This window comes from Medicago sativa, chromosome 2 (genome assembly GCF_051527215.1).
Source record: "Medicago sativa cultivar Bolivia chromosome 2, Bolivia_mono, whole genome shotgun sequence".
NCBI lineage: Eukaryota > Viridiplantae > Streptophyta > Magnoliopsida > Fabales > Fabaceae > Medicago > Medicago sativa.
In genome coordinates this window covers 81,508,444-81,534,189 of record NC_140750.1, presented here as the reverse complement: position 1 = coordinate 81,534,189, position 25,746 = coordinate 81,508,444, and the positions used below count along the sequence as shown (strand labels likewise).

General features: G+C 32.6%; 4 protein-coding genes across 16 annotated transcripts; 1 reads left to right on the top strand and 3 right to left on the bottom strand.

The window, feature by feature from the left end:
• Positions 1-59: 59 nt before the first annotated feature.
• Positions 60-3,098, bottom strand: LOC146951416 (uncharacterized). Of its 2 annotated transcripts, none has more exons than XM_085747373.1 (6): positions 2,972-3,098; positions 2,732-2,851; positions 2,502-2,632; positions 2,073-2,401; positions 1,419-1,443; positions 60-450 (listed from the first exon to the last, which is right to left on the bottom strand). In XM_085747373.1, the coding sequence occupies exons 2-6, from the start codon at positions 2,820-2,822 to the stop codon at positions 295-297; spliced, it is 732 nt and encodes a 243-aa protein (XP_085603499.1). In that variant the 5' UTR covers positions 2,823-2,851; positions 2,972-3,098; the 3' UTR covers positions 60-294. The 2 variants fall into 2 exon arrangements, with proteins under 2 accessions (XP_085603499.1, XP_085603498.1); XM_085747372.1 differs by having other exon boundaries at positions 2,732-2,886; positions 2,974-3,085.
• Positions 3,099-6,410: 3,312 nt separating this feature from the next.
• On the top strand, positions 6,411-24,919 carry LOC146951413 (serine/threonine-protein kinase VIK-like). Of its 12 annotated transcripts, none has more exons than XR_015027906.1 (9): positions 6,411-6,823; positions 7,187-7,262; positions 7,411-7,495; positions 7,573-7,640; positions 8,444-8,584; positions 9,057-9,116; positions 9,325-9,383; positions 9,473-9,588; positions 24,562-24,919. XR_015027906.1 is itself a non-coding variant. In XM_085747379.1 (9 exons), exons 5-9 carry the CDS (start codon positions 8,571-8,573, stop codon positions 15,103-15,105), a joined length of 318 nt encoding a protein of 105 aa, XP_085603505.1. In that variant the 5' UTR covers positions 6,411-6,823; positions 7,187-7,262; positions 7,411-7,495; positions 7,573-7,640; positions 8,444-8,570; the 3' UTR covers positions 15,106-15,254. The 12 variants fall into 12 exon arrangements, 7 of the variants coding, with proteins under 7 accessions (XP_085603505.1, XP_085603508.1, XP_085603509.1 ...); XM_085747379.1 differs by lacking the exon at positions 24,562-24,919 and adding an exon at positions 15,032-15,254 and having other exon boundaries at positions 9,325-9,378; XR_015027907.1 differs by lacking the exon at positions 6,411-6,823 and adding an exon at positions 18,244-18,380 and having other exon boundaries at positions 7,127-7,262.
• LOC146951415 (uncharacterized) lies at positions 14,311-16,828 on the bottom strand. Its single transcript, XM_085747375.1, has 4 exons — positions 16,573-16,828; positions 16,348-16,463; positions 15,920-16,248; positions 14,311-14,483 (listed from the first exon to the last, which is right to left on the bottom strand). The coding sequence occupies exons 1-4, from the start codon at positions 16,691-16,693 to the stop codon at positions 14,453-14,455; spliced, it is 597 nt and encodes a 198-aa protein (XP_085603501.1). The 5' UTR covers positions 16,694-16,828; the 3' UTR covers positions 14,311-14,452.
• Positions 18,785-23,308, bottom strand: LOC146951414 (uncharacterized). Its single transcript, XM_085747376.1, has 5 exons — positions 22,944-23,308; positions 22,619-22,711; positions 22,177-22,459; positions 20,801-20,825; positions 18,785-18,989 (listed from the first exon to the last, which is right to left on the bottom strand). The coding sequence occupies exons 1-5, from the start codon at positions 23,125-23,127 to the stop codon at positions 18,834-18,836; spliced, it is 741 nt and encodes a 246-aa protein (XP_085603502.1). The 5' UTR covers positions 23,128-23,308; the 3' UTR covers positions 18,785-18,833.
• Positions 24,920-25,746: the final 827 nt, after the last annotated feature.

Below are 25,746 nucleotides of genomic sequence, written 5' to 3'. Positions count from 1 at the left end.
ATAACCATAAGTATTTGAAAAACTATATAATGATGAAGAAAATTACAATGGAAATAATCTATTGAACAAATTGTATTTATTATTAGGCAACAATAAGTACAGGTGACTCAACTCAAAGACTTAAAGGAAAGTAGCCAAAGTCCCCCAATTAAACGAGTCAAAAAGGTTATCTCAAAATACAATCTAGAAAGTTAACATACAACTCGTAACAAACAAAAAGACCCTCGTTTTTAACCTAAAAACCACAACCAAAACAACCTCTTAATTGATTTCACCACTTCCTCCCAAATATCTTTACTCAGGCAATGCTCCAGCAGATTCCGCACCTTCATCTTGTTTTGCCATGACAGATCCCATATCTGGCTTCCTCAACTGCTGAGCAACTTTAATAAGGTCATAAGCACCTATGTGATGATCTTTCGCGTCCATGATAATTGGAGCATAATCCTCCTGAATAAAAAAAAATATGAATTCTTAAGAACAAATTGAGACGCAACAAAAACATAAACGAATCTAATCTAAGAAACCTAATATTGATGCTCATTTTATGACAATTCCCCTTAGTTGCATTCATCTTTGCACCACGAGTATACTTTTACTTCCTCGTCCCTCTAAAAATTCATCTAACAATATCATTACTTTAATGACATAATACTATTTAATCTTTAATTTAACAATTTAAAATTTATTAATTTAAAGTTATAGACAGATTAATAAAGATTTAATGAAAATAGTTAAAATTATTAAATTAATGATATTTTATGGTTTTTCAATGACATGTCATAAAAAAATATCACTTGAAATAATCAAAATTTGAAGAAATTTTTTAGAGAGGCTAAAAAATAAAAGTTGATTCCCTCAAAAAAAATTAAAAAGTTGATATATTTAGAGAATCCACAATCATGTTTTTTTGTCGAGTAGCCTAGTGGCTAAAATTCACTTTTTAAAGTAAATAAATAGGGTGTTTGGGTTCGACTCATCAATGCATTGACAACTATGCTCACCGGGGACAAACCACAAACATATTTATTCAAAATAATATGTCACTAAATTGTATCCAAACTAATTGCAAAAAAAAAAAAAACACCATTTGTTTCCAATTACTTTTATTAAATTAAATGATACAATAATAAAAATAAGCTTATATTGCATACCAAATAGTGCGTTTTAATATATTTTTTATTAGTTTTATATATAAAGTATTTTTTTAATTTTCAAAGAAATGCTTAAAATATGGAAATAAGAAATGAAAATAAAAACAATGACATAAAACAAAACATATTTCTAAATCTTGAAAATTTGAAAATGAAAACAGTTTTTAGAAAATGAAAATATGAAATGTTTCTGCAATATTCGAACCACGGATTTGGTTATCTAATAATTGTAAGAAAAAGGCTGTATAAAAGAACCTCACTTACCAGCTGCATGAGAGTGCCATCATACCTGAACAAAACAAGCAATCAAAAGAAACAAGAACCAAATGAGCACATACACTAAATCATATAAATCATATAGAAGGCTCTCCAAGAATCAAGGTAAAGGTTATATAGACTGATTTTACGAAACTAGAAAGACAAAAAAAATACTGAAGAGAAGAAAAGCAACTAGATATTTTTGTTAGGAGTTAGCTAACATCCCCACTAGCCTTATCCCCTTTTTCCTTGGCCAAAAAACTCAATTGAACGGTCCATTGTTTACAGATCGGGCAAGGACACAAAAGCAGGCAATTCTACTACCACCAACGAGTGGAATGGAGAGGAAGCTAAGAGTTGAACATAGAAGGATAGGGTGTTATAAATCGATATAAGATTCCGGTGACTCTAATATTGTTGCCAAACTGTTCTGTGGCCGGTGGGGAAGGTGGAGCACAGGTTGAAGAAAATGTGGGTCGAATGGTTAAAAGCATAAATTATGTGGCAAATAAAAAACCCTAATTGACAACCTACTAAATGATGAGGCTAAACATATGGTAAGGGGGGGTGGAAACCATTGCTATGTATGAAATAATTTCAGATGCAAAGAAACATTGGAAAAATGAGAAACAATCTAGTGATAAGATTAAAATAAATTACCAAGTACTGGTCCCTTTCATCTTGATTCTCTTAACCTTTCTGAATTCTTTTTTCCTAAGCACGGTGGCTTCGAAAATTCCAGATTCCTTGTCAGCAGCATTCATTGCTTGAAAGGTCATATGGTAAAGGTAACCATTAACTCCTTGCCAATTAACCATGTCAATATCGAGCAATTGGTAGTTTGTGCGAGTTTGTAAATTATAATCCCGTATTGCCAAATTGGCAGATTTGGTTATGCTAAGAAACGATGCAGGATCCTTTTTGAAATCGGGAATGGCTACAGGTCCACAGCCATATCTAGGAAAGGGCAAAGTTTTGGAATCAAAAACCTGTGAAGAAGAAGAAGAAAAAGAAGAAAAAAGGTTCAATACGGGATTGTAACATGAAATAGCAATAATTTGTAATATGAAATTTGAATACATAACGTACCTGATCATCGAAACCCAGCTGGACTAATCTATCTTCAGGAGGCAGTATATCTGGCAAATCTTCAAGTTTAACAAAAGTAATAAAGTTGTTGGTGTTTTTCTTGTCCATTTGATATTTGATTTGATTCAGATCTGATAGAAAAGTAGAGAAAAGAACAATGGTTAGTACAAGAAGCTATTTCTCTACACATTATCATCATGTCATTGAATTGAAACCCTAAAGTCACTCACCAGGTGGTGACCTTTGAGCAAATGGACGAGAACTGCGGCCGACTTTCTCCTCCGGAGGATGTTGTACGTCTGAGGGTTTGTCCAATTCCATGACAAGACACTCAATTTCTCAAAATCCCTAAGCGGGCCCCAATTCAAAAAGGTTACAAACCTTTCCTCAAAAAAAAAAAGGTTACAAACCCTAAGCCCCAATTCACAGAACAGGCAAGAAAATTATTATGAATGAAAAAATAAATAACTTTGCTTTGACGAGAGCAACCAACCAAACCGCAGGACAGGACGGTGAAGAACGAACGAGGGAGGATTATCTAATCCAACGATGATTTTTTTTTTTTTTTTTTGAGAACATCTAATCGATGATTTTTTTCGATGATGATGATGAGTTTATATATATACTACATATTTCCTTAAAAAAAAATATATATATATATATATACTACGTATTAGTGGTGTTGGGTTACTTCCTTCAAAAATTTCAAAAAAAGAGTATATTAGGTTACTTCATTTTACGCTTATGGGTCCGTTTGGTTCGAGAATTAGGCGGGGAGGGGAGGGATTTTATCGGAGTGAAGGGGAGATATTCTAATTAAAAATGTGTTTGGTTCGCAAGGGGAGGGGAGGGATTTTAAAATTATTTTACTGTTTTACCCTTAAACTTAATTAAATAAGGATAATAAAGTAATGAAGCAATAGTGATGTAATCGATAACAACACGATGTATACGATGAAATAATGGATTGGTAATAAGGTTGTTACAAGTAGTAATAAAAGTTGTTACAAGAAAAAGTTGTTAATAATATGGAATAAAAGTTGTTACAAGGATAATATAACATAATGATGATGATAATAATAATAATAATAATAATAATAATAATAATAATAATAATAATAATAATAATAATAATAATAATAATAATAATAATAATAATAATAAAAGTTGTTACAAGATAATACAATCTATACCCTAATAATAATAATAATAATAATAATAATAATAATAATAATAATAATAATAATAATAATAATAATAATAATAATAATAATAATAATAAAAGTTGTTTCAAAGATAATATAACCTAATAATAATAAATGTTGTTATAAGGATAATATTGAGATTTTAAATTAATCTAAGGATAATTTTGGCAGTGCAATAAAATTTGCTCCTCTCCTCTCCCCTCCCCTCCCCTCCTAAAAATTGAACCAAACACTTCAAATTAAAAATCTCTCCTCCCCTCCAAAACTCTCGAACCAAACAGACGCTAAGATAAATTCTTTTTGTTAATCAATCTAGTAAATTCTTTTTTGGTTTACAAAAAGTATAATAGTTGATATTATTAAAAATAAATACACACAATCCCCGTGAGCTTAACTCAGTTGGTAGAGATATTGCATATTATATGCGGGAGCCGGTGTTCGAACCACACACACAAGACATATATATATATATATATATATATATATATATATATATATATATATATATATATATATATGTCCAATAAATTTACTATTGTGTCCTCAGTGAATTTTTTAATGGCCTTAATACTACTACTACTAATATATTAAAATCAAAATCCACTAATATATTTGGACAGAGTAATCTCTTTATTTTCAATTTCAACATTTCCAAAAAAACATAACAGGTTTATAAATTTTTATCATCAACCGAAAAATCAAATATATTTGTTTTTCTTTTCCGTATGCATCTCTCTTGACCTATGTGTATGAGAAACATTTGTTGGAAAGAGGTCAAAATCAATGAAGTAACACTTACGCGCTAAGAGAACCATCATCTTACATGACTTCGTCACTAAAAAATCCCTTAGAATTAATTAGAAATTTCCAAAATCATTAAAAATGAAGGTTTTCAAGGAAAGAAATTGAGAGGGGGACCAAAGAAGCACACGGATGAAGATAAAAGGGTACATGTAAAATGAAAAAGCGAGAAATTCATGGGAGAAGTATGCATAAAATATAGGGTATGGTACAAATGATGAGGATATTATTTTGAAGCCTTGGACATAAGAGTGTGTTTGATCAAATTATATCGAAGATATGTTAAAACACAAGAGTTTAATTGTAATGGAAATCAAATTTGGTCTTACTATGGGGAAGAACCAAAATGTAATCCAAAGAGGTTATCTCAAAATACAATCTAGAAAATTTACTTACAACTCTTAACACAAACAAAAAGACCCTCTTTTTTAACCTAAAAACCTTAACCAAGACAACCTCTTGTTTGATTTCACCACTTCCCCCCAAATATCTTTACTCCGGGCAATGCTCCAGTAGCTTTCGCACCTTCATCTTGTTTTGCCATGACAGATCCCATATCTGGCATCCTGAACTGCCGAGCAGCTTTCATAAGGGCATAAACGTCGTTACCATCTTTCACGTCTGTAGACCAAGATTTTCGGGTGTCAATCCATTGATTGGACTTGAACCTTCAATCTACCGGACTTGCTCGATTTTATTCTTGGGAAGGGAAAAATGAGATTGAAAAACCCTTTTTGGATCCGGGGGTCGGTTATGATTCGGGAAGGTGTTAGGCACCCGCATTGTTCACAGTACTCCGTGAGAACCTCTTTCTAACTTTACTTTTATTCGACAATTTGTTGTTTAAATTTGAAGTGAAAGAACAGAGGGAGAAGAAGTGGGAGTTTTTGTTATTTTTATTTGATCGATTTGAAAGGAATAAAGCCTCTGCCTACGTACCCTTAAAAGGGATCAAAACTGCCGTAGTTCTCTCTTAAAAATATTTTTGGTGGGTTAGGTTGATTTTAATTTAATTTTGAAAATGATTTTGAGAAGGGTTGCGAGACCTCAAGGTATAGAAGAATAAAATAGATGTGAGGTTGTTTCATTTTATTTAAGAAATTTAGTCTAAGTTTAATTAAGATTCATTCATGAATTTGATTAAGAAAATAAAGGAAAAATCTCTTGGATTTGGATCCAAGGTTTATTAAGAAAATGATTTGACTTTTGCTTATTTGATTTTTGAGATAAAAAAGATTTTTCTAAACTAACGGAAAGCGAGCGTAACGACGCGAAAAGTAAAACGAGATAAAAGCGATAAATAAAGTGATAGTGTCAGTGCAAGTGTCGGTGTGTGCAATTACTAAGCTATTACATACCATCCTAGGGGCATTCTAAAGCAAGAAATAAAGAGCTCAAAAAAAGAAAATTACATCAATGCCTAAAATACACACTAAGATATTGAAAAATAAGTAAATTGCAAGAATGATAAAGATGCATGAGATTATACTAAAATAAAGCAATCATAATGAGATGATAAGAAACTTAAAGCATTGCATGGATTATCAAAAGAAAGCATGATGTCGAAATATTAAGGAAATGCATGAATTAGAAATTGAAATATTAAAGCAAGATTCACTACTAGAAAATATACATTTGACATCAGAGCTTTCACATCAGTGGGAAAATGCCTGAGGGGAAATGCCTGAGGAAAGGTTATCACATCAGCTGAGGAAAATGCCTGAGGGGGAAAATAGATACCAAAGAGTTTTCACATCAGTGGAAATAATGCATGAGGGAAAAGATAGACGCGGTGGCAATTTCGTAATACCAGTGAAATTTACATCTAACATTTTCCACATCAGTGGATATAGTCACCTGAAGGGAAAAACATAAAAAATAAACAAATACCAAATTCTCGCTCATTCTTTTCACTCACGTTCTTTCTCTCTTCTCGACCCAGTACTAAAACCTTGTATTCTCCACCACCAAATTCAGTCCCAAATTCGTTCCCACCACCACAAATACCCTTCAATTGAGCTTTTTTTCCAATTTCCTTCAAGTGTGTTGGAAGGATCAATTGAGTTCACTTCCCTCTCGTTGGAGCAAAACCCTAGATCTACAATACTTAATCTACTCTGTAAAGTTCAATTCTTCGAAGAAGAATCCGTCGAGCACATATAAGACAACAACTTTAGTGATTTCATAGATAGTCGAAAAGGAGGAACGAAACTGAGGTACTCTGGCGACAGACATGAACAGTATCCCGTTGAAGGGTTGTTCGCCGCCGGAAGCTTTTGCGGTGTTCGATCAGCATCACACCTCCTACTAATCACGGTTAGTTGTTTCTCGTTTGCTTCACGGTTGTGTTTTGCTCCACAACAGTTGTTTCTCGATCTGGGTCACTTCTAGGTCGGCACCGCCGTTCTGGGTTTCAGATTGGATTGTGTTGCTTTCGATTCACTCTAGTTTGCTTTCGATTGTGACTCTTTGGACTGGTTTGATTCAATTTTCCTGACTGATATTCTATTGTGGGGTCTCTCTCTGGATTATCTGGTTTTCCTGATTGATATTCTATTGTGGGTTTCCTCTCTGGTTTATCTGGATGATTCTACTGTGACTGTTATTTTTGCGACTGATATTCTAGTGTTCCTGGTTTATCTGTTCGATTGCAACATAAAGGTTACTGTGTTATGGCAGAGAAGTTTGTTTGTCCTTGGCCTTGCATGGTCCTTCTCAACAAAGTAGATGTCCCTTTGTCCGAACTCCTTATATGGTAAAGCATGTGCAGATAAGTGAATTTAGAGTGTTGCTTAGTTCTATTTTAGCATAATCTGTAAGAAACATGGCACTGTTGAGCAATAAAGTTGTTTTGATTTCATATTAGAAAAACTTCTCTGAATTTCTTTAAATGTTGATGATAGGTAATTTATGGCATGAATTGTGGGCAACATCTAAACCAGTACCAGCTGTTAAGCAGGAACCTCTTTTCGATGAGGATTTGACAGTGTAAGTAAAAATATTTTTTTGTATTTATATTCTCTCCTAATGTCATCCCTCTAATCTCATTTTAAATTCATTTGTAGAGAGGGCATCCTCCATGCATTTGAGGACATCCATTCTTTTAGTTTTTTGACAGTTGTTTGTCTCTTTAGTAAGTTCTTTCTTTTTGAACATTTATTTAGGCAGCTCTTTTATTTTTCATCCATTTTTGTTCATCATAATTGCTCTCAACTCTTAATTATTTCATGTTTTTTGTAATTATATAAATAGTATATTTCATTTGACAAGACATTGCTTTCTTCATTTATGTAAAGCTCCTTGTTAGAACTTCAGTGTGGTGTTTCTTCTAATTAGAGAGCTTATTTTATCTGAACGTGAACAAATTAAACCTTGACCATTAGACCAACCTTGGATGATTAAGGTTAAAACATAACCTCATTCTCGTGTTACTTTTTTAACGTATTCATATTCATATATGGTCATACAACCAAACTTCACTCCATTCATTCATAAAATTAAAAATACCCTATCACTAGATACGTCCATACATAGACACATACATGTGCTACCAAGTGTCAAACGTTTGTATATGTGCCACCACTTAATGACTTATGTCAAAATATACAATTTCATTCAAATCAAAACCCAATTGACAGTTCAAAGTAGTACTTTCCTTTAACAGTGTGTCATTTAAAATATAAGGAATGTTCACTATTAGATTAGATAACTCTCCAAGTCTAACCGATGTTCAAATTTTTTTAAATTATATATTTATGTAATCATGAAGACAATATCACATGATTTGATGATTGTAGTGGTTAATTTTACATTTTATTAAGTGGTGTAAGCATGAAAATTTAAAACCTAATGTTAATTGATACTATCCTACAGACACACCCCCACAGTTGTACCATTTTTACACTTTTTCTAAACATAATATTTTGTCTTGTATAGCTTGGGTTAGGATTTGCGATTGCTGAACCTATGCTGTCTAGTAGCAAGGACTTCTCAAAGTTGTTCTGTGACTGCAAGGAGTACATAGTTGCTACATGCCAAAGCAACAAATGGAGTGAGAAAGTTGATGACCTGGTCCAGGTGAGTACTTTTTCTAAGTCATAAATTTCGATACTAGATTCTGCTATAGTCATTTCTTAAATTATTCGGAGGTGTTGAGTTCTCCACTGCAATCTTGTAACTTGTAAGCAAGTTCCCCAACCAAGTGAACTGGTCTGTCCATGAGTAGTACACGAAACAACGAAAGCCACAAAACACTAACAGAACATATAACAAGTATTCAAAAAAGCTGCAGACCAAGTAAAATTTTCATGTTTGTTTTTCTTGAACCAACTTAGCGTGATTGAAATTTCTGTGATTATTGATTCCTTGGTTAAGAAAAAAACTATATCTTTTTGAGCACGCGGTGGCAATTTCAGAGCATCCTGTATCTTATCAATACCAAGACAAAATCATTTGGGAATCTGAAGGCTTTGGCAAAAATTCAACCTTATTTAATCTGATCTTTATGCTAAATTGCTAATCTATATTTTTTGTGAATATTTTTTTGTAGAGGAATGGCCTATCTTCACAATGAACCAAATGTTATAATTCATAGAGACCTGAAGCCAAGGTAAGTTTGTTATTTTCCAGCTAAACATGAATATATCCTCTCAATATGGATGACATGCCCTAGACTAGTATGTTATGGTATTAATTTAATAAGTTGAAGCAAACTTTGCTTTTATTCAAGATTGACAATATTTTGTGTCATCAAGAACATGCATCTGGAATTTCGAAGTATCTAAATTAATTTTGAATTTTATTTTCCAAAATTTCAGGAATGTTCTTTTAGTCAACTCTAGTGCTAACCATTTAAAAGTTGGAGATTTTGGGTTGAGTAAGCTTATCACTATCCAGAGTTCTCATGATGTATACAAGATGACTATTTGAAGCTGCTTTTAAATCACGTTGTCTTCATTTATGCAGATGCTTGAAGGTGAACCACCTTTTGCAAGTTATGAACCTTATGATGGAGCAAAACATGCAGCTCAAGGGCACAGGCCTCCTTTTCGAGCTAAGGGTTATATCCCTGAATTGCAGGAGTAAGTCATTTATGAAATATTTCTTGTAGCTGTATCCAATTTCATAGCTTTCGTTGATGATAGTTCTTGATATGGTATCACACCGTGTTTGAGCAAGTGTTCAACAATTTGTGCCATTACACGTTTCTAATTGAATCTATGCTTTTTCCTTGCTTCAAGCCTAAAAATCTTCTTTGAGGGGTATAATATAAATCAGTTATGACTTGCATATAATAGCTAAAGTTTGAAGAAAGGGGGCCTTGACAGTTTTGAACTAAATCTACTCAAATGTATGCTACACGTTTTCTGGTTAAACTAATGTGGGTGTGGCTTATTTACTCTTCTAGATTAGTATACGAAAAGGAGAGTCGATGTCTTAAAATGGTACAGTTTGAACCTAGAAATCCACCTAGTTAGCTGGGTCTTATTATATTACTTACCAAGATGCTTCCAACAGATAAGATATTTCATGGTAGAGCATGCAGCCTCACAATTAATCATATCCATGACATTTCTGATCTCCTATTTGTTCAACATCTAGCCAAGCCAAACACCACTACTAACTTCCAAACACATAAGGCTTCAGCTTTTCTATGCTTTCTCTATATTGCATGTTATCTTGCCAAAGTTTAGCCGTATACTGCATGCTTTCTCTATACATTAACTTTTTTAAATTGAGCTACAAAATCAACATTGAAAAATCAACATTAATTTTTATATGTATTTTAATTTTCATTTTAGACCGTCTTTAAATAAATTAACATATATGCAGCGGTGTCGGTGTCCTATATTTTTTACGTTAGCGGTGTCGACGTGTTCGTGTCAGTGTCAGGTGTCCGTGTCGATGTCCTATATTTAATGTTGCTTTGATGTTTTTTCTTTAAATACATCTTTGTATTGTACCATTATCTAAATTCTCAATTGTTTTTGAACAAACTGATCTCTCAATCTAAACTTTGGAAATGGTTTATTTTGTTATATGACTTTTATCGCATCAAGAAAATGAAGTCAATGAATAAAAAATATATTTGTTGTTTAATCAAGAATAATTTTTTTTAATTTTTTTTAAATAAAAACGGATTTCACATCAGAGTTAATAATAGCTGATGTGAAATATACAGATTTCACTTCGGGGATGAAAAATCTGACGTTGTGAAATACATGTTTATATTTGGAAAAAAAGCGATTTCACATCAGTTGGATTACAAGCTGATGTGGATAATGACTTATCACAACGGTTCCGTACCCGATGGGAAATGTTACGGACATACAACATCACCTTTAGATACATCGGTTGGGACCCGATGTGAAAAGTCGATTTCCACTGATGTGAAATGTCATTTCTGTAGTAGTGATTAACAAAAGATATTGTGGATTTAAAACATTTAAAATGCATGAAATAAAGCCTTTTAAAACATTAAAGCAAAATAAAAGTGATGGAGATTAAAGTATTTAAAATGCTTGGAGCAAAGTCACAAAATAGGTTTAAAATGCATGAGTTGATAAAATGATTTGAACACACCCAAAATGCATGATGTAAATTCTTTCAAAAGCCTTCATGAATTAAAAAAAAAAAATAAGAATATGCATGAGATAAGAATTTAGTTATTTGAATGAATTGGATAAAAATGCATGATATGAAAAATGATTCTTGAGTTAAAATGCAAGAAAATATAATTGAAGTGTATGAAAGAAATGCATGATAAACGACGCATGATATAAGAGCGTTTTGAATTAAATTGCATGAAATGATTTTTGTTTAGAAACCTATGCATACGATCAGAATCGAGTTAATCATCAAACCATAGAACAATGCATGATAAAAATAAAATTTGAGCTAAGATGCATGAGGCCCTAAAAACAAACTACATTAATACACGACATGAAAAAAAGGTTTGTCCTAAAATGCATGTGATTAAATTAATAAGCAAACTATATGATTGAGCAAAGATGATATGAAAAGTTAATTCAAACAGAATGCACGAGAGTAATTAAAATTAACATGTACGAAGGAAAATTTTCAAAGAAATAGAGAGGTGCAGTGAGCAGTAATGGGGGTGAGCAAACAGTAAATCAGTAGAAATAGAAATTAGATGTATAGAGAGTGGGTCCATGGGTTAAGCCCGAACCAGTTTTGAAATGGACATGGACATGGGTATGGATCCATGGGTCAATATAATGAAAATGGCCAGTATACATACACCCTCCGGTCACGCAAAAAACTACCTCCGGTCACTATTATAAGCAAAAACTACATTTTAGATTCATTCATTAAATGATGATGTATGTGATTCATAATAAAGACCACATACATCATTTAATGATTGAATCTAAAATATAGGTTTTTGCTTATAATAGTGACCGGAGGATGTACGTTTCTTGAAGGAAACCAACACAAAAAAAACTCCCTCTTCTTCTTTCTAAAAACACGTCTATACTCTACTCTCTCTATTATTTGTTCTGCAGAAAAAACATGATCCTCATCTTCCTTAATATTCCGGCGAACATGTATTTTCCGGCACGGTGGCCGGTGGTGGCACCACCGTGCCGGAGTTCCACAACTCCGCCAAACTTAAAAACTCTCACGGTTTTAAAATCCTCTTCTCATTTCCAATTCGTTTTTCAAAAGCATCTTATGAAAACAAGCTCTCAAAATACACAGATCTAACAATTACGAAATGAAATAAATTCTACTTTACCTCAAGAACCGTTTCGATCTGTTCCTTGATGAAGCTTTGAGCTCCGGTTCCGTTTGTATGACTTGCTCCGATTTGTCTCTGTTCCCGTCGCTATTGAGTTGTTGTACAGATTCGTCCTTCCCCTTGCTTCACGAACTCGGTTTACTATTTGTAGCGTGACGAACTTCTTGCTCGATTCGGCTTGCTACGAAATTGGATATGGTTGCTTCTTGAACCAGTTCTGGATTCTTCTCTCAATCTGGACATTGTGTGCTTGGATTCATAGTCATTGGAAACGATTATGTTGGTGCTAGATTTGAAAAAAATACTGGTGTTGTTGTTGTAGTGAGGGTGAATGAATTGGTTTTGTGATTGTGAGGCTTGATATGAATATTATTGATATTGCTGGAAAATATGATGAAGGATCTTGAGAAATTTGAGAGGAAAAGGGTTTAGTGCTTGTGAATGTGCTACTGGATTTCAAAATGAGATAATAAACAAAAATTGTTGTAGTGTTGTTGTATTGGACCGATCTGGAAGAGAATTGTTGGTGAAGATTGTACGGTCCGATTCAAAGAAGGGGTAGTGTTATGAGGTTATGTTTGTATGGATTGATGAATATTGTGAAGAAAAATGTTGCTGTGAAAAATTGTTTGTGGTGTTCGATTTATTGTGAGATGTATTCTTGAGGTGTTCTTAAGAAATTGGAAGGAATAGAAACTTTGATCTATTTCTCTGCTGCCGCAGAAAAAATTGTGTTTGTGTGGGTTTTTGAGTCCCCCCTTTCATCAATGATTGGATAGTTTATATAGGGACCAACTAGGTTAAGACTAGTGACTGGATTGGACAAAAATACCCTCTCAAAGGGACCTATGCTACTTGGCCAGCAAGACACTTGTGATTTGAACAAAAAGTTTTGAAAAGAGGACCAATAAACAAAGGACACATGGACTTAAGACAAAACAAGTTATTGATAAAAACAAAATAAAAATGACACTAAAAATAAAAAGAATAAATGGTTAAAATGAAATAAAATAAAATAGAATTGTAAAATAAAATAGAAGTGATAATAAAAAAGTAATAAAATATAAAGCCGTCGAAACTTCGACTGAGACGACTAAAACTCGCGGTGTTTCAAAACACGAACAAAACCTTTTAAACGGTTTAATCATATAGACAAAAAGAAAACTACCTAAAAGGTTTATTTATAAAAGAAATGAATAAAAGGCTTTAAATATTTTAAAAGCATGCGTAAAATTTAAAATGCCTAAAAAACATATAAAGCGATTTCAACTACATAAAGCTCGAACAAAAAATTTACTTGCTTTTAAAAAACAAGATAAAAGATTTTAAATGATTAAACAACGACCAAAGAAATTTTAGCTGATTAAAGCGAATAAAAGAGAAATTGAGCCGTTTTAAAATATGGACAAAAATGGGTAAAAACAGAGCAAGTGGTCAAAATTTGGGGTATGACAACGTCCATGATAACTGGAGCATCATCCTCCTGAATTAAAAAAAAAACAATTATTTCGTAAGAACAAATTGAGACACAGAACAAAAACATAAATGAATCTAATCTAAGAAACCTAATATGGATGCTCATTTTATGCCAATGTCCCTTAGTTGCATTCATCATTGCACCACGAGTATACTATTACTTTCTCGTCCCTCTAAAGTATTCTCCTAACAATATCATTACTTTAATGACTTAACACTTTTTAATCTTTAATTTAACAATTTAATATTTAATTTAAAGTTATAGATAAATTAATAAAGATTTAATGAAAATAGTAAAAATTATTAAATTAATGATATTTTACAGTTTTTCAATGACACGTCATAAAAAACATCACTTGAAAATTTGAAATATGCAATGTGAACTTTTGTGAAAAAGAAACGCTAAAATTGGTAACAGAAAATTTAGAGGTACCAAAATTTGAAGGAATTTTTTAGAGACTAAAACATAAAAGTTGATTCCCTCAAAAAATGAAAAAGTTTATATAATTTAGAGAAAGCACAAACATGTGTGTGTGTCTGTGTGTGTATATATATATTGCCTAGTTGCAAGATACATCATTTATCGAATGAACCTAAAACATTGCTTTTTGCTTATAATAGTGATTTGAGGGTGTGTGTATGTGTATTTGAACCACGGATTTGGTCATCTAATAATTGTAAGAAAAAGGTTGTATAAAGAACCTCACTTACCAGCTGCATGAGAGTGCGCCCTTGTACCTGAACAAAACAAAGCGCAATCAAAAGACCCGTAATTATGTGAACAAGAACCAAATGAGTAGTTACGCTAAATCATATAAATCATATAGAAGGCTCTCGAAGAATCAAGGTAAAGGTTATATAGACTGAATTTACAGAACAGAAAAGACAAAAAATATGGAACAAAAAATAAATATTGTTGTTAGGAGTTAGCTAACATCCCCACTAGCCTTATCCCCCTTTTCGTTGGACAAAAAACTCAATTGATATTCACATGAAATGTAAAGTAGCTGAGTGCAAAATGGTAAACTACATATTATTCCTTCTAAAACAAAGAATTATATATTCACAGCTCAAGCATCAAGCCTGTACTGTTCGTCTTGTTCTTCAATGGGAAAACTCCATGGCTGAGTAGGAGGCAGCCCATCACCCATTGTTGAAAAGATTAATAAGAGACAAAAGTCACCCTATATGGACAAAGGTTCCTCCAGCCCTGTTCACGCAGACCTGCCCCACCATTCATTTCCCAACAACTTACCTACAACAATTAAACGGTCCATTGTTTGCAGATGGGGGGAAGGCCACACAAACAAGCAATTCTACTACAACCAACGAGTGGAATGGAGAGGAAGCTAAGAGTTGAAACAGAGAAAGACGGGGTGTTATAATCGATATAAGATTCCAGCAACTCTAATATGCCGCCAAACTGTTCAGTGGTTGGAGGGGAAGGTGGAGCACAAGTTGAAGAAAATGTGGGTGGAATGGTTAAATGCATAAATTATGTGGTCGTAAAATAATTACTTTGATCAAAACGACTAATATGTACATATTAAATTTATTTCTTTATATATAGACAAGGATCTACTTTTTCAAGAGAAAGAAGGGAATATGGCTAAAAGCCCCATGATAAAGGGGATGTTAACCTTTTTGTTTTAATATATATAAACACATTACAGGTTGATTCAAAAAACAAAACAAAAAAAAACACCTTACAGAAAAAATTTGAGAACGAGTTTACAAAAAGAATAAGAACGTGTTAATAATGTTTTTAAATAAAGAATAAGAAGAATGTGTTGATAATGTTTTTAAATATAACCCAAATTGCATAGGAATTGATGAAAAGATCATAACATAATGGGAACGAAAGGGAAACAACCGAGAAAGAAGCAAAGCTAAAATTACAATGTAAGCAAATTAGTGGGAGGGGCATCGCACTGGCATGCTGTTCTGAAATATCTTAATTACGTCCAAAATGTCATGCATGAACATATTCAGGACGCTAAACATGGCAAATTAAAAACCCCAATTGACAACCTACGAAAAAATGAGGCTAAACATATGGTAAAGGGGGGTGGAAACCATTGCTATGTATCAAATAATTTCATATGCAAAGAAACATATTGGGTAGTGATAAGATTAAAATAAATTGCAAAATAAGAAATAAATAAATAACTTACCAAGTACTGCTCCCTTTCATCCTGAATCTCTTAACCTTTCTGAAAATTCCGCTTTTATTAAGCACCGTGGCTTCGAAAGTTGCATGATCCTTGTCAGCATTCATGGCTTGAAAGGTGATATGGTAAAGGATTCCATTAACTAGTTGCCAAGTAACCATCTCGATATGGACAAATTGGTAGTCTGTGAGAGTTTGTGAATTATAATCCTGTATAGCCAAAGTGGCAGATTTGGTTAGGAGAAGAAACTGGGAAGGATCCTCTTTGAAATCCGGAATGGCTATAGCTTCTCCGCCATATATAGGCGGAGGCAAATGTTTGGCATCAAAAACCTGTGAAGAAGAAGAAGAAGAAGAAAAAAGGTAGGTTTATGATTGTAACATGAAAGATCATCATAATAATTGTAATATATATGAAATATGAGTACATACCTGATCATCGAAACCCAGCTTGACTAATCTAGCTGCAGGAGGCGATGGATATGGTATATCGTCAAGATTAACATTAACAATAAAGTCGCGGTAGGATTTTTTGATGTGATTCGGATCTGATAGAAAAGTAGAGAAACGAACAATTAATGGTTAGTAATAGTAATATTGAGAATAGTGAATGAACATAACGAACAACAGACCAATATACATGTTAAACTCACTTACCAGATGGTGACCCACAGAATCTGCGGGCTTTCACCTCCGAGGGGGTAGGAGCAGCAGAAGACGAAGACGAAGGATGATGTTGCATTTTTTGACGTACGTCTGAGGGTTCGTTCAATTCCATGACAAGATCTCTATGCCCCAATTCAAAAAGGTTACAAACCCTAAGCCCCAATTCACAGAACAGGTAAGAGAACTATGAAAAAGAGTGAATGAAAATAAATACCTTTGATGAAGAAAGGACGGAGAAGAAAGAACGCGGGAGCGATTAACTCTTAAAACGCGATGAGCGAGTAACTGAAAACCTAATGATGATGAATATATATCGATTATTTATTTTACCCTTTTAGCCTTTGAGGTTCTATTTAATCTTTACAAAGTTTAATTGACCCTCAAATGTTTCTTTTTGGTTGATCAGTTTAATCAAAATATTACCAACAAAAGTAACCTCTTTGACTCCTTAAAAAAATCTACTACATATATAAAATATATGTATTTTAATCCCCTAAAATAATCAATGTCTAACAAATTTACTAATGTGTCCTCGGTTGGTGTTAAATTAATGGTTTACATGGTTATTTATTTGCCCTCTAAAAAAAAAGGTTATTTATTTGCGATACATCTACTACTACTACTAATATATTAAAATCAATATTTAACAAGTTTACTAATGTGTCATTGGTAATTTTCTTAATTGTCTTAATTTAATCGGCAACAAGGTCCTTTACGATACAATACACCGTCCTTAAAAATTGAAAACAAACTTCTTCTAAAAAATCGGTTATAATAAAAAAGGGAGTAATTTTTTTATATAAAGTTAGGCAATTGGATATTGTTAAAAAAAAAGTGATTTTTATTACGAAAAACATAGTAGATTCTAATTTATTTTAAAATCTATAAAAAAAAATCTCTAAATTATTAAATGTCTCAACCACCTCATTAAACTAGCGCAAATAGACATTGCGTCACGACAATGGAGAAAAAAGGTGATTTACTGATTCCTCCACGGTCTCACACGACACACACCACAAGGTGACCTCCGGTGGAAGTATATTCCTCCTACGAAGATTTATTCTTGTTGGAACACCATGCAAGAGGACATTCCAATTCAACGGCACCATTTTAGCATAGCCGGACTTTTCCAAAAACTCTCTTAGCTAAACAATTCCTACCCCCCTCTATCTTGGTCCCTTGTAGTGTATATGCTAATTCTGAAACTATGAGATGAACTATCTTAGAGATTTGACTGTTTCTTATCAGAGAAGCAATATAAAGTTTTTCTTCTAGGAGAATTGACTTGCTTTCCCTGAAGGTCGTATAGTATAGAATAATTTGGAAGATATCATATTGCTAAGTTATGTCAAAAAAAAAAAAAAAAATCATATTGCTAAGTGATAACATAAAGCAAACTTGGCCCTTTTTTACAAAGGTTATCCGTTTAGTCATTTTTAATGTTTCACATTTTCGTTTTTCTATACTCTTTTGAAGGGTGCATCCATGCCAACCACTTTGTATTCTTGTTAATACCATTTGCTTATGGAAACTTCTCTATCAGTTGCATTGAATTTCTATGATTTCAATTAATTAAGTAATTATTGCTTTGCTGTTCCTCCATTCCTCTATTTCTCTATCACATTGGTGGTGGTTCTTTTATGGCGTAAGTGTTATTACCAGGATAACTATTACATTCAAAGAGATTAAAGTCAGAGATCTTCTGCTTAAAGTCAGAAATCATTTAAAAATTAAGGTTTTCAAAGAAAGAAATCGAGGAGGACCAAAGAAGCAGAGAAGCACAAGGATGAAGATAAAAGGTACATGTAAAATGAAAAAGCGAGAAATTCGAGGGAGAAGTATGCATAAAATATATATATAGGGTATGGTACAAACGATGAGGATAATATTTTGAGGCCATGGACATATAAGCAAGAGAAATGTCAATGAAGTAATTTGCTTGGTCTTACAACGAGGTTTCAAAACATGATTTTGAGTACTATAGTATAGGGAAATTCTTTTTGAGTGTGTTCGATCAAATTATATCGAAGATATGTTAAAACACAAGAGTTTAATTGTAATGGAAATCAAATTTGGTCTTACTATGGGGAAGAACCAAAATGTAATCCAAAGAGGTTATCTCAAAATACAATCTAGAAAATTTACATGCAACTCATAACACAAACAAAATGACAAAATGACCCTCGTTTTTAACCTAAAAACCTTAACCGAGACAATCTCTTAATTGATTTCACCACTTCCCCCAAATATCTTTACTCAGGCAATGCTCCAGCAGTTTCCTCGCCTTCATCTTGTTTTATCATGAGAGATCCCACATCTGGCATCCTGAGCTGTTGAGCAGATTTAATAAGGCCATAAACATCTCTCTTATGATCTTTCACGTCCATGACAATTGGAGCATCATCCTCCTAAATTAAAAAATATATAAAATAAATTCAGAAGAACAAATTGAGACACACACCAAAAAAAAAAAAAATAAATAAATAAATAAACGAATCTAATCTAAGAAACCTAACATTGATGCTCGTTTTATGACAATGTCCCTTAGTGCATTCATACATTATTACTTCTTCGTCCATCAAAAAAAAATTCCTCTAACAATATCATTACTTTAATGACTTAACACTATTTAATCTTTAATTTAACAATTTAATATATAATTTAAAGTCATACATATATTAATAAAGATTTAATGAAAATAGTTAAAATTATTAATGATATTTTATGGTTTTTCAATGACATGTCATAGAAAAATATCAGCAAACCATATTGAGCTTCCTGCCGAGCGAAAACTTCTGTGAAAAAGAAACACTAAAATTGGTAACAAAAAATTTAGAGAGACCAAAATTTGAAGAAAGTTTTTAAAGAGACTAAAATATAAAAGTTGATTCCGTCAAAAAATTAAAAAGTTAACATACTTAGAGAAACCACAAACATTTTATTTTTGTCAACTAGCCTAGATGCTAAAATTTCACTTTTTATAGTGAATAAGAGGGGGTGTCCGGGGTTTGAACTTCAGCCCCTGCTTATAACAATGCATTGACCTAACCAACTGAGCTATGCTCACGAGGACAAACCACAAACAGATTTATTCAAAATAATGTCACTAAATTGCATCAAAAAAAAAAACACCATTTTGTTTCAAATTACTTTTATTAAATTAAATGATACAATAATAAAACTAAGCTTATATTGCATATCAAATAGTACGCTTTAATATTTTTTAATAATTCTATATATAAAGTATTTTTTTAATTTTCAAAGAAATGCTTAAACTAAACACATTTTCAATATGGAAATAGGAAATGAAAATAAAAACAATGACATAAAAACAAATATAATATATATATATATATATATATATATATATATATATATATATATATATATATATATAGGATGTATACTATGAGAATGACTATCTTATATGAGAATGATGAGAATGATTATAAACCATTAGATTAAAAATAGATGGTTGAGATTAAAAAGACATATTTTAAAACACATGTACCTCTCCTTATTATATCAATTCTCATAATCACTATTCATCTTTTTCAATCCATACTTTCATCTGTTCACCCTCGGCCATTTATGTTGCCTTAGCCTTCACTTTCGTTAATTCACAACTTGATCATGAATCTTTTGAAATTCATTATTTACTCATGGCTCAATCAATTTAAATCTCATGACATCAATCTAAAATCAAACCTAAAAATTCTAAACCGGAACTCATTTAACTTTCGGACTCCTTCCTTCACTTTATAACATCAAACCTAGAATTTCATTATTATTTTTTTCAATCAAAACTTATGAAATCTAAGTTTGTAACACCCCCTCAAAAAAAAAAAAAGTTTGTATCATCGTGTTCTAAAATTCTAAAATCAATCTCTGAATTTCTAAATTTTTGTCGTTTACTCATGTCTCAATCAATATAATTTGTGAAAGCTAATCGTAGAATTCTGGATCGTAGAAGATGGAATAGGTAAATGAGTTTATAAGAATTGATACAATGAGGAGAGGTACATGTGTTTTAAAATGTGACATTTTAATTTCAACCATCTATTTTAATCTAATGGTTGATGATCATTCTCATCATTCTCATATAAGATAGTCATTCTCATAATATACATCCTCTATATATATATATATATATATATATATATATATATATATATATATATATATATATGAAAAATGTTGTATAAAGAACCTCACTTACCAGCTGCATGAGAGTGCCATTGTACCTGAACAAAACAAGCGCAATTAAAAGACCCATAATCATGTAAACAAGAACCAAATGAGCATATATGCTAAATCATATAAATCATATAGAAGGCTCTCCAAGAATTAAGGTAAAGGTTGTATAGACTGAATTGACAGAACCGGAAATACAAAAAATTATGAAAAGAAGAAAAGCAAATAGATATTTTTGTTAGGAGTTAGCTAACATCCAGACTAGCCTTATCCCCTTTTTCGTTGAACAAAAAACTCAATTGATATTCACATGAAATGTAAAGTAGCTGAGTGCAAAATGGTAGACTACATAATATTCCTTCTAAGACAAAGAATTATATATTCACAGCCCAAGCATCAAGCCTGTACAGTTTATCACCCATTGCCGAAAAGATTAATATGAGACAAAAGTCACTGTCCAGCGGATCTCCACCACCCCGCAACCCCTATCCGGACAGCCTTGTTCACGCAGACCTGCCCCACCATTCATTTACCAACAACTTACCTACAACAATTAAACGGTCCAATGTTTGCAGATGGGGGGAAGGCCACACAAACAGGCAATTCTACCTACCACCAACGAGTGGAATGGAGAGGAAAGCTAAGAGTTGAAACAGAGAAAGGCGGGGAGTATAAATCGACGATATAAGATTCCGGAAACTCTAATATTGCCGCCAAAATGTTCAGTGGCCGGTGGGGAAGGTGGAGCACAGGTTGGGGTGGAATGGTTAAATGCATAAATTATGTGGCCGTAAAATAATTACTTTGATCGAAACAACTAATATGTACTTATTAAATTTATTTCTTTATATATAGACAAGGATTGTCTAGTTTTTCAAGAGAAAAAAGGGAATATGGCTAAAAGCCCCATGATAGGGGGGATGTTAACTTTTCCGTTTTTAATATATACAAACACATTACAGGGGAAATTTGAGAACGAGTTTACAAAAAGAATAAGAAGAATGTGCTGATAATGTTTTTAAATATAAACCCAAATTGCATAGGAACAGATGAAAAAGATCATAAAATAATTAATGGGAACAAAAGGGAAACAACCGAGTAAAAAGCAAAGCAAAGCTAAAATTACAATGTAAGCAAATTAGTGGGAGGGGCATGACACAGGCATGCTGTTCTGAAATATCAAAATGTCAAGCATGAACATATTCAGGACAGGACGCACGCTAAACGTGGCAAATTAAAAACCCCAAATGACAAGCTACGAAAAAATGAGGCTAACTGGCTAAACATATGGTATGGTAAAGGTGGGGTGGAAAGCATTGCTATGTATGAAATAATTTAAGATGCAAAGAAACATATTGAAAAAGTGACAAACAATCTGGTGATAAGATTAAAATAAATTACCAAGTACTGGTCCCTTTCATCCTGATTCTAATAACCTTTCTGAACTCGAACTCTCTATTTCCATATCCAAACCCCTTGGCTTCGAAAGTTGCATATTCCTTGTCACAATTCCTGGCTTGAAAGGTGATAATGTAAAGGAAACCATTAACAAATTGCGAAGTAAACGTATCAACAACGACCAATTGGTAGTCGTTCTGAGTTTGTGAATTATAATCCCGTATTGCCAAAGTGGCACATTTGGTTATCCTATCCTTTTCGATAGGATCTTTGATCTCATTAAAATCTGATAGAAAAGTAGAGAAAGGAACAATTAATCATCGATAGCTACAATGGAACACATTAATTATCATGTCATTAATTTCTTATGCCGACAGAATATATATATATCCATTGAATTGCAGGGAGGGAATGAATAATGAATCAACATAATGAACAGACTCACCACTTGGTAACATAGATTGAAGAACTGGGCTTCTTCTGCGGGGTTTCGGACCAATAAAAGACGAAGGAGGATGTTGCATTTTTTGAAGTACGTCTGAGAGAGAATAAGAAAGAAGAAGCAATTATGATATGATAGTTATAGAAGAAATTAGACAACGATAAGATAAGTGTGAATTGGGGCTTAGGGTTTGTTCAATTTCTCAAAATCCCTAAGCCCCAATTCTCTACAGTGGAACCATTAACAAGAACAAACAATATTGAGAATAGTGAATGAAACATAACGAACGAACGAACAACAGAACAATATAAATGTTAAACTCACTCACCAGGTGGTGGTGACCTTCGAGCATATGGACCACGACGAGATAGACGAAGACTCAATAGATGAAGACGAAATCTGCTGACTATTTCCGAAGGGGTAGTAGGAGCAGCAGAAGTCGAAGACGAAGACGAAGACGAAGGATGATGTTGCATTTTTTGAAGTAAGTCTGAGGGTTTGTTCAATTCCATTTCGACACTCGATTTCTCAAAATCCCTAAGCCGGCCCCAATTCACAGAACAGGCAAGAGAATTATGAATGAAAATAATAAATACCTTTGCCAAGATGAACCAAACCGCAGGACAGGACTTAACTCTCAAAACGTGATGAGAAAAAGTGAAATGACTCGAAATAAATTGATTATCTAATGAAAAATTGCTCTTCTCCTTCTTCAAAAAAAAATTGCTCTTCTCCCATCAAGTTTTGCTCACTCTAACTACCCAAAATATTTATCTATGAGTTAACTCACATGCTATGAAGCTCGGATACGTAGTGCGATACGGGTACGATACGATACGGGTACGCGAATACGCGAAATTTTTAAAATTTAGGATACGATACGGCTAAGATACGTTAACAAAATATTTATATTAAAATTTATATGCGTGTAAAATACTTAAAAAAAAACAGTGATTACTCATACTATATAATCATAAAAGTTACAATTTACAAAAAAAAAAAAAAATACATATGATCAAAATAAAAAATGTAAAGTTTTTGTATAAATCATATTCTATTTTCATTCATATGTTAGGATATCAACAAATGTATCAATAAAAGAACTCAAAACAAAGTTTGTTTAATGTTGATTGATTAAATATCCCCTCTCTCGTTACTTTCATCCATCAAAATCATAATATTTAATTTGTTAATTGAAAAGTAATTATAGTGATTCGTATCTTAAATTTTCACAACACAATCTCATTTTTATACACTTCATTTTTTTTGGATACGTCTGTGTGAAGTATCTTATAAGTATCTGTGTGTATCCGTCGAGTATCTTTTAAGTATCCGATAAAATATATATTTTAAATTAAAATAATTAATTCCGATACTTCTGGGATACGGTATCCGGAGTATCCGCGGAGTATCGGTATCCGATACGTATCCGACACGGGTACGGCACCATTTTGAAGTATCCGGGCTTCATAGTCACATGTTAAACACAACGTGACATAAGTCATGCCGGTTAAGTCAACGTGATTTAACTCACGTTGGGTTCTATTACAAAAACAAAACAACATAAGAATTTTCCAAACTCCATCGTTGCGGTTTTGATCTCCATTGTTAATGTTGCGATTGTCTTCAAGTTTAAGTCATTTAATGCCAATTACAATCCCAAAATCAAGCAAATGTTTATTATCATATTGCATTAGCTTTTTTTTTTATTGAATTGTTAGATTTTTTTTGGATAAATTGTCACATATTTAGGTTTCTTTTATTTATGATTTTTGATTTTATGATGTTAGATGTTTATGATTTGATTGAATTGTTAGATATTGATTAGAGTAGAATTGATTAAATTGTGGTAGAAATTGTTAGGAATTGTTTGAAATTATTAGGAATTTGTGGTAGAATTTTTAGGATTAGAGTAGGTTTTGATCTCCGATGTTTGCATTGTGCAGATATGTCTCAGAGACACAGGGAGATGCTCATATAAAAAAGGAGGGTGAGAAGAAGAAAGCAAAAACCACCGTGACATGACACGGTATCGAATGTGAAAGAACCAGACAAAAAAGTAAGGTGAATGTGCCCGTGTACAATTTCGACGAGACGAAGCGGAAGAACCTGTTATTTTGATCCGCAACCAAAAGCAAGTTCCCCAAAAACTGTCGAGGACAACCCAATTGAATTAAGTGACGAGGGGGATGATTAATATAATGACTTAAAATGTCTTGGTTGTTCATATGTTTTTTTATATGCTGCACATTTTGGTATTGAATAAATTTGAATAAAGTTACGTATTGAATAAATTTGAATAGAGTTATGTATTGAATAAATTCGAATAAAGTTGCACAGGTACACGAAATCAATTCAAAAAATACACAATTTTATTCAGTTTTAATTTAACATCATTACGTTACGTTACATTCTCCCTAAATATGTGGTATCATCATGATGTTGTGTTTAAATTATTCTTGAAAGTTTGCTCAAAATGTTGGTATTAAAGTGTCTTATACTAGCCCTCTTTGAAAACTCAAAAGAAGGAAGAGAACAGAACACTTATAAGATGAGTAGTGACGTAAATGAATGCATTCCAATACATTCTTTTGAACTTAATTCTACTGCACTATCAACTGACAAGTTTCAATTGACAGATGATCAAGTCTTATAAAAACTTAAAAATTATACTAGAGCCACTCTCAAATTCCTAATATTCATATAAAATTTTCACATGATGAATCGATTAATTCATATAAAATTTTCACATGATGAATCGATTAAATTGTTTTACACCATGTCGACAAAAATATAAACCAATCAAAATATAATCTTTAACTATAAATTTAAAAAATCCATATTTTCTAGTTCTCTGAACTTTTTTTTTAATCGGCAAATATTATTGAAACCAAAACTCTAACAAGACGCTTAGAGACGGTGAAAAATACAACGCATATCCACCAAAACACCGTGAAACCACCGAAAACAAAAACAACAAAATCCCACCAAAAGCAAATTTATGACATTTAAATCTAGCTAGATACACAGGATTTCATTCCCATAACTCCTCTCCAATAGCCAACACAGAACAACAAAGGGGAACACAACAAAACCCAAATGTTACGAAATCCCCAAAATTTTATCAAATA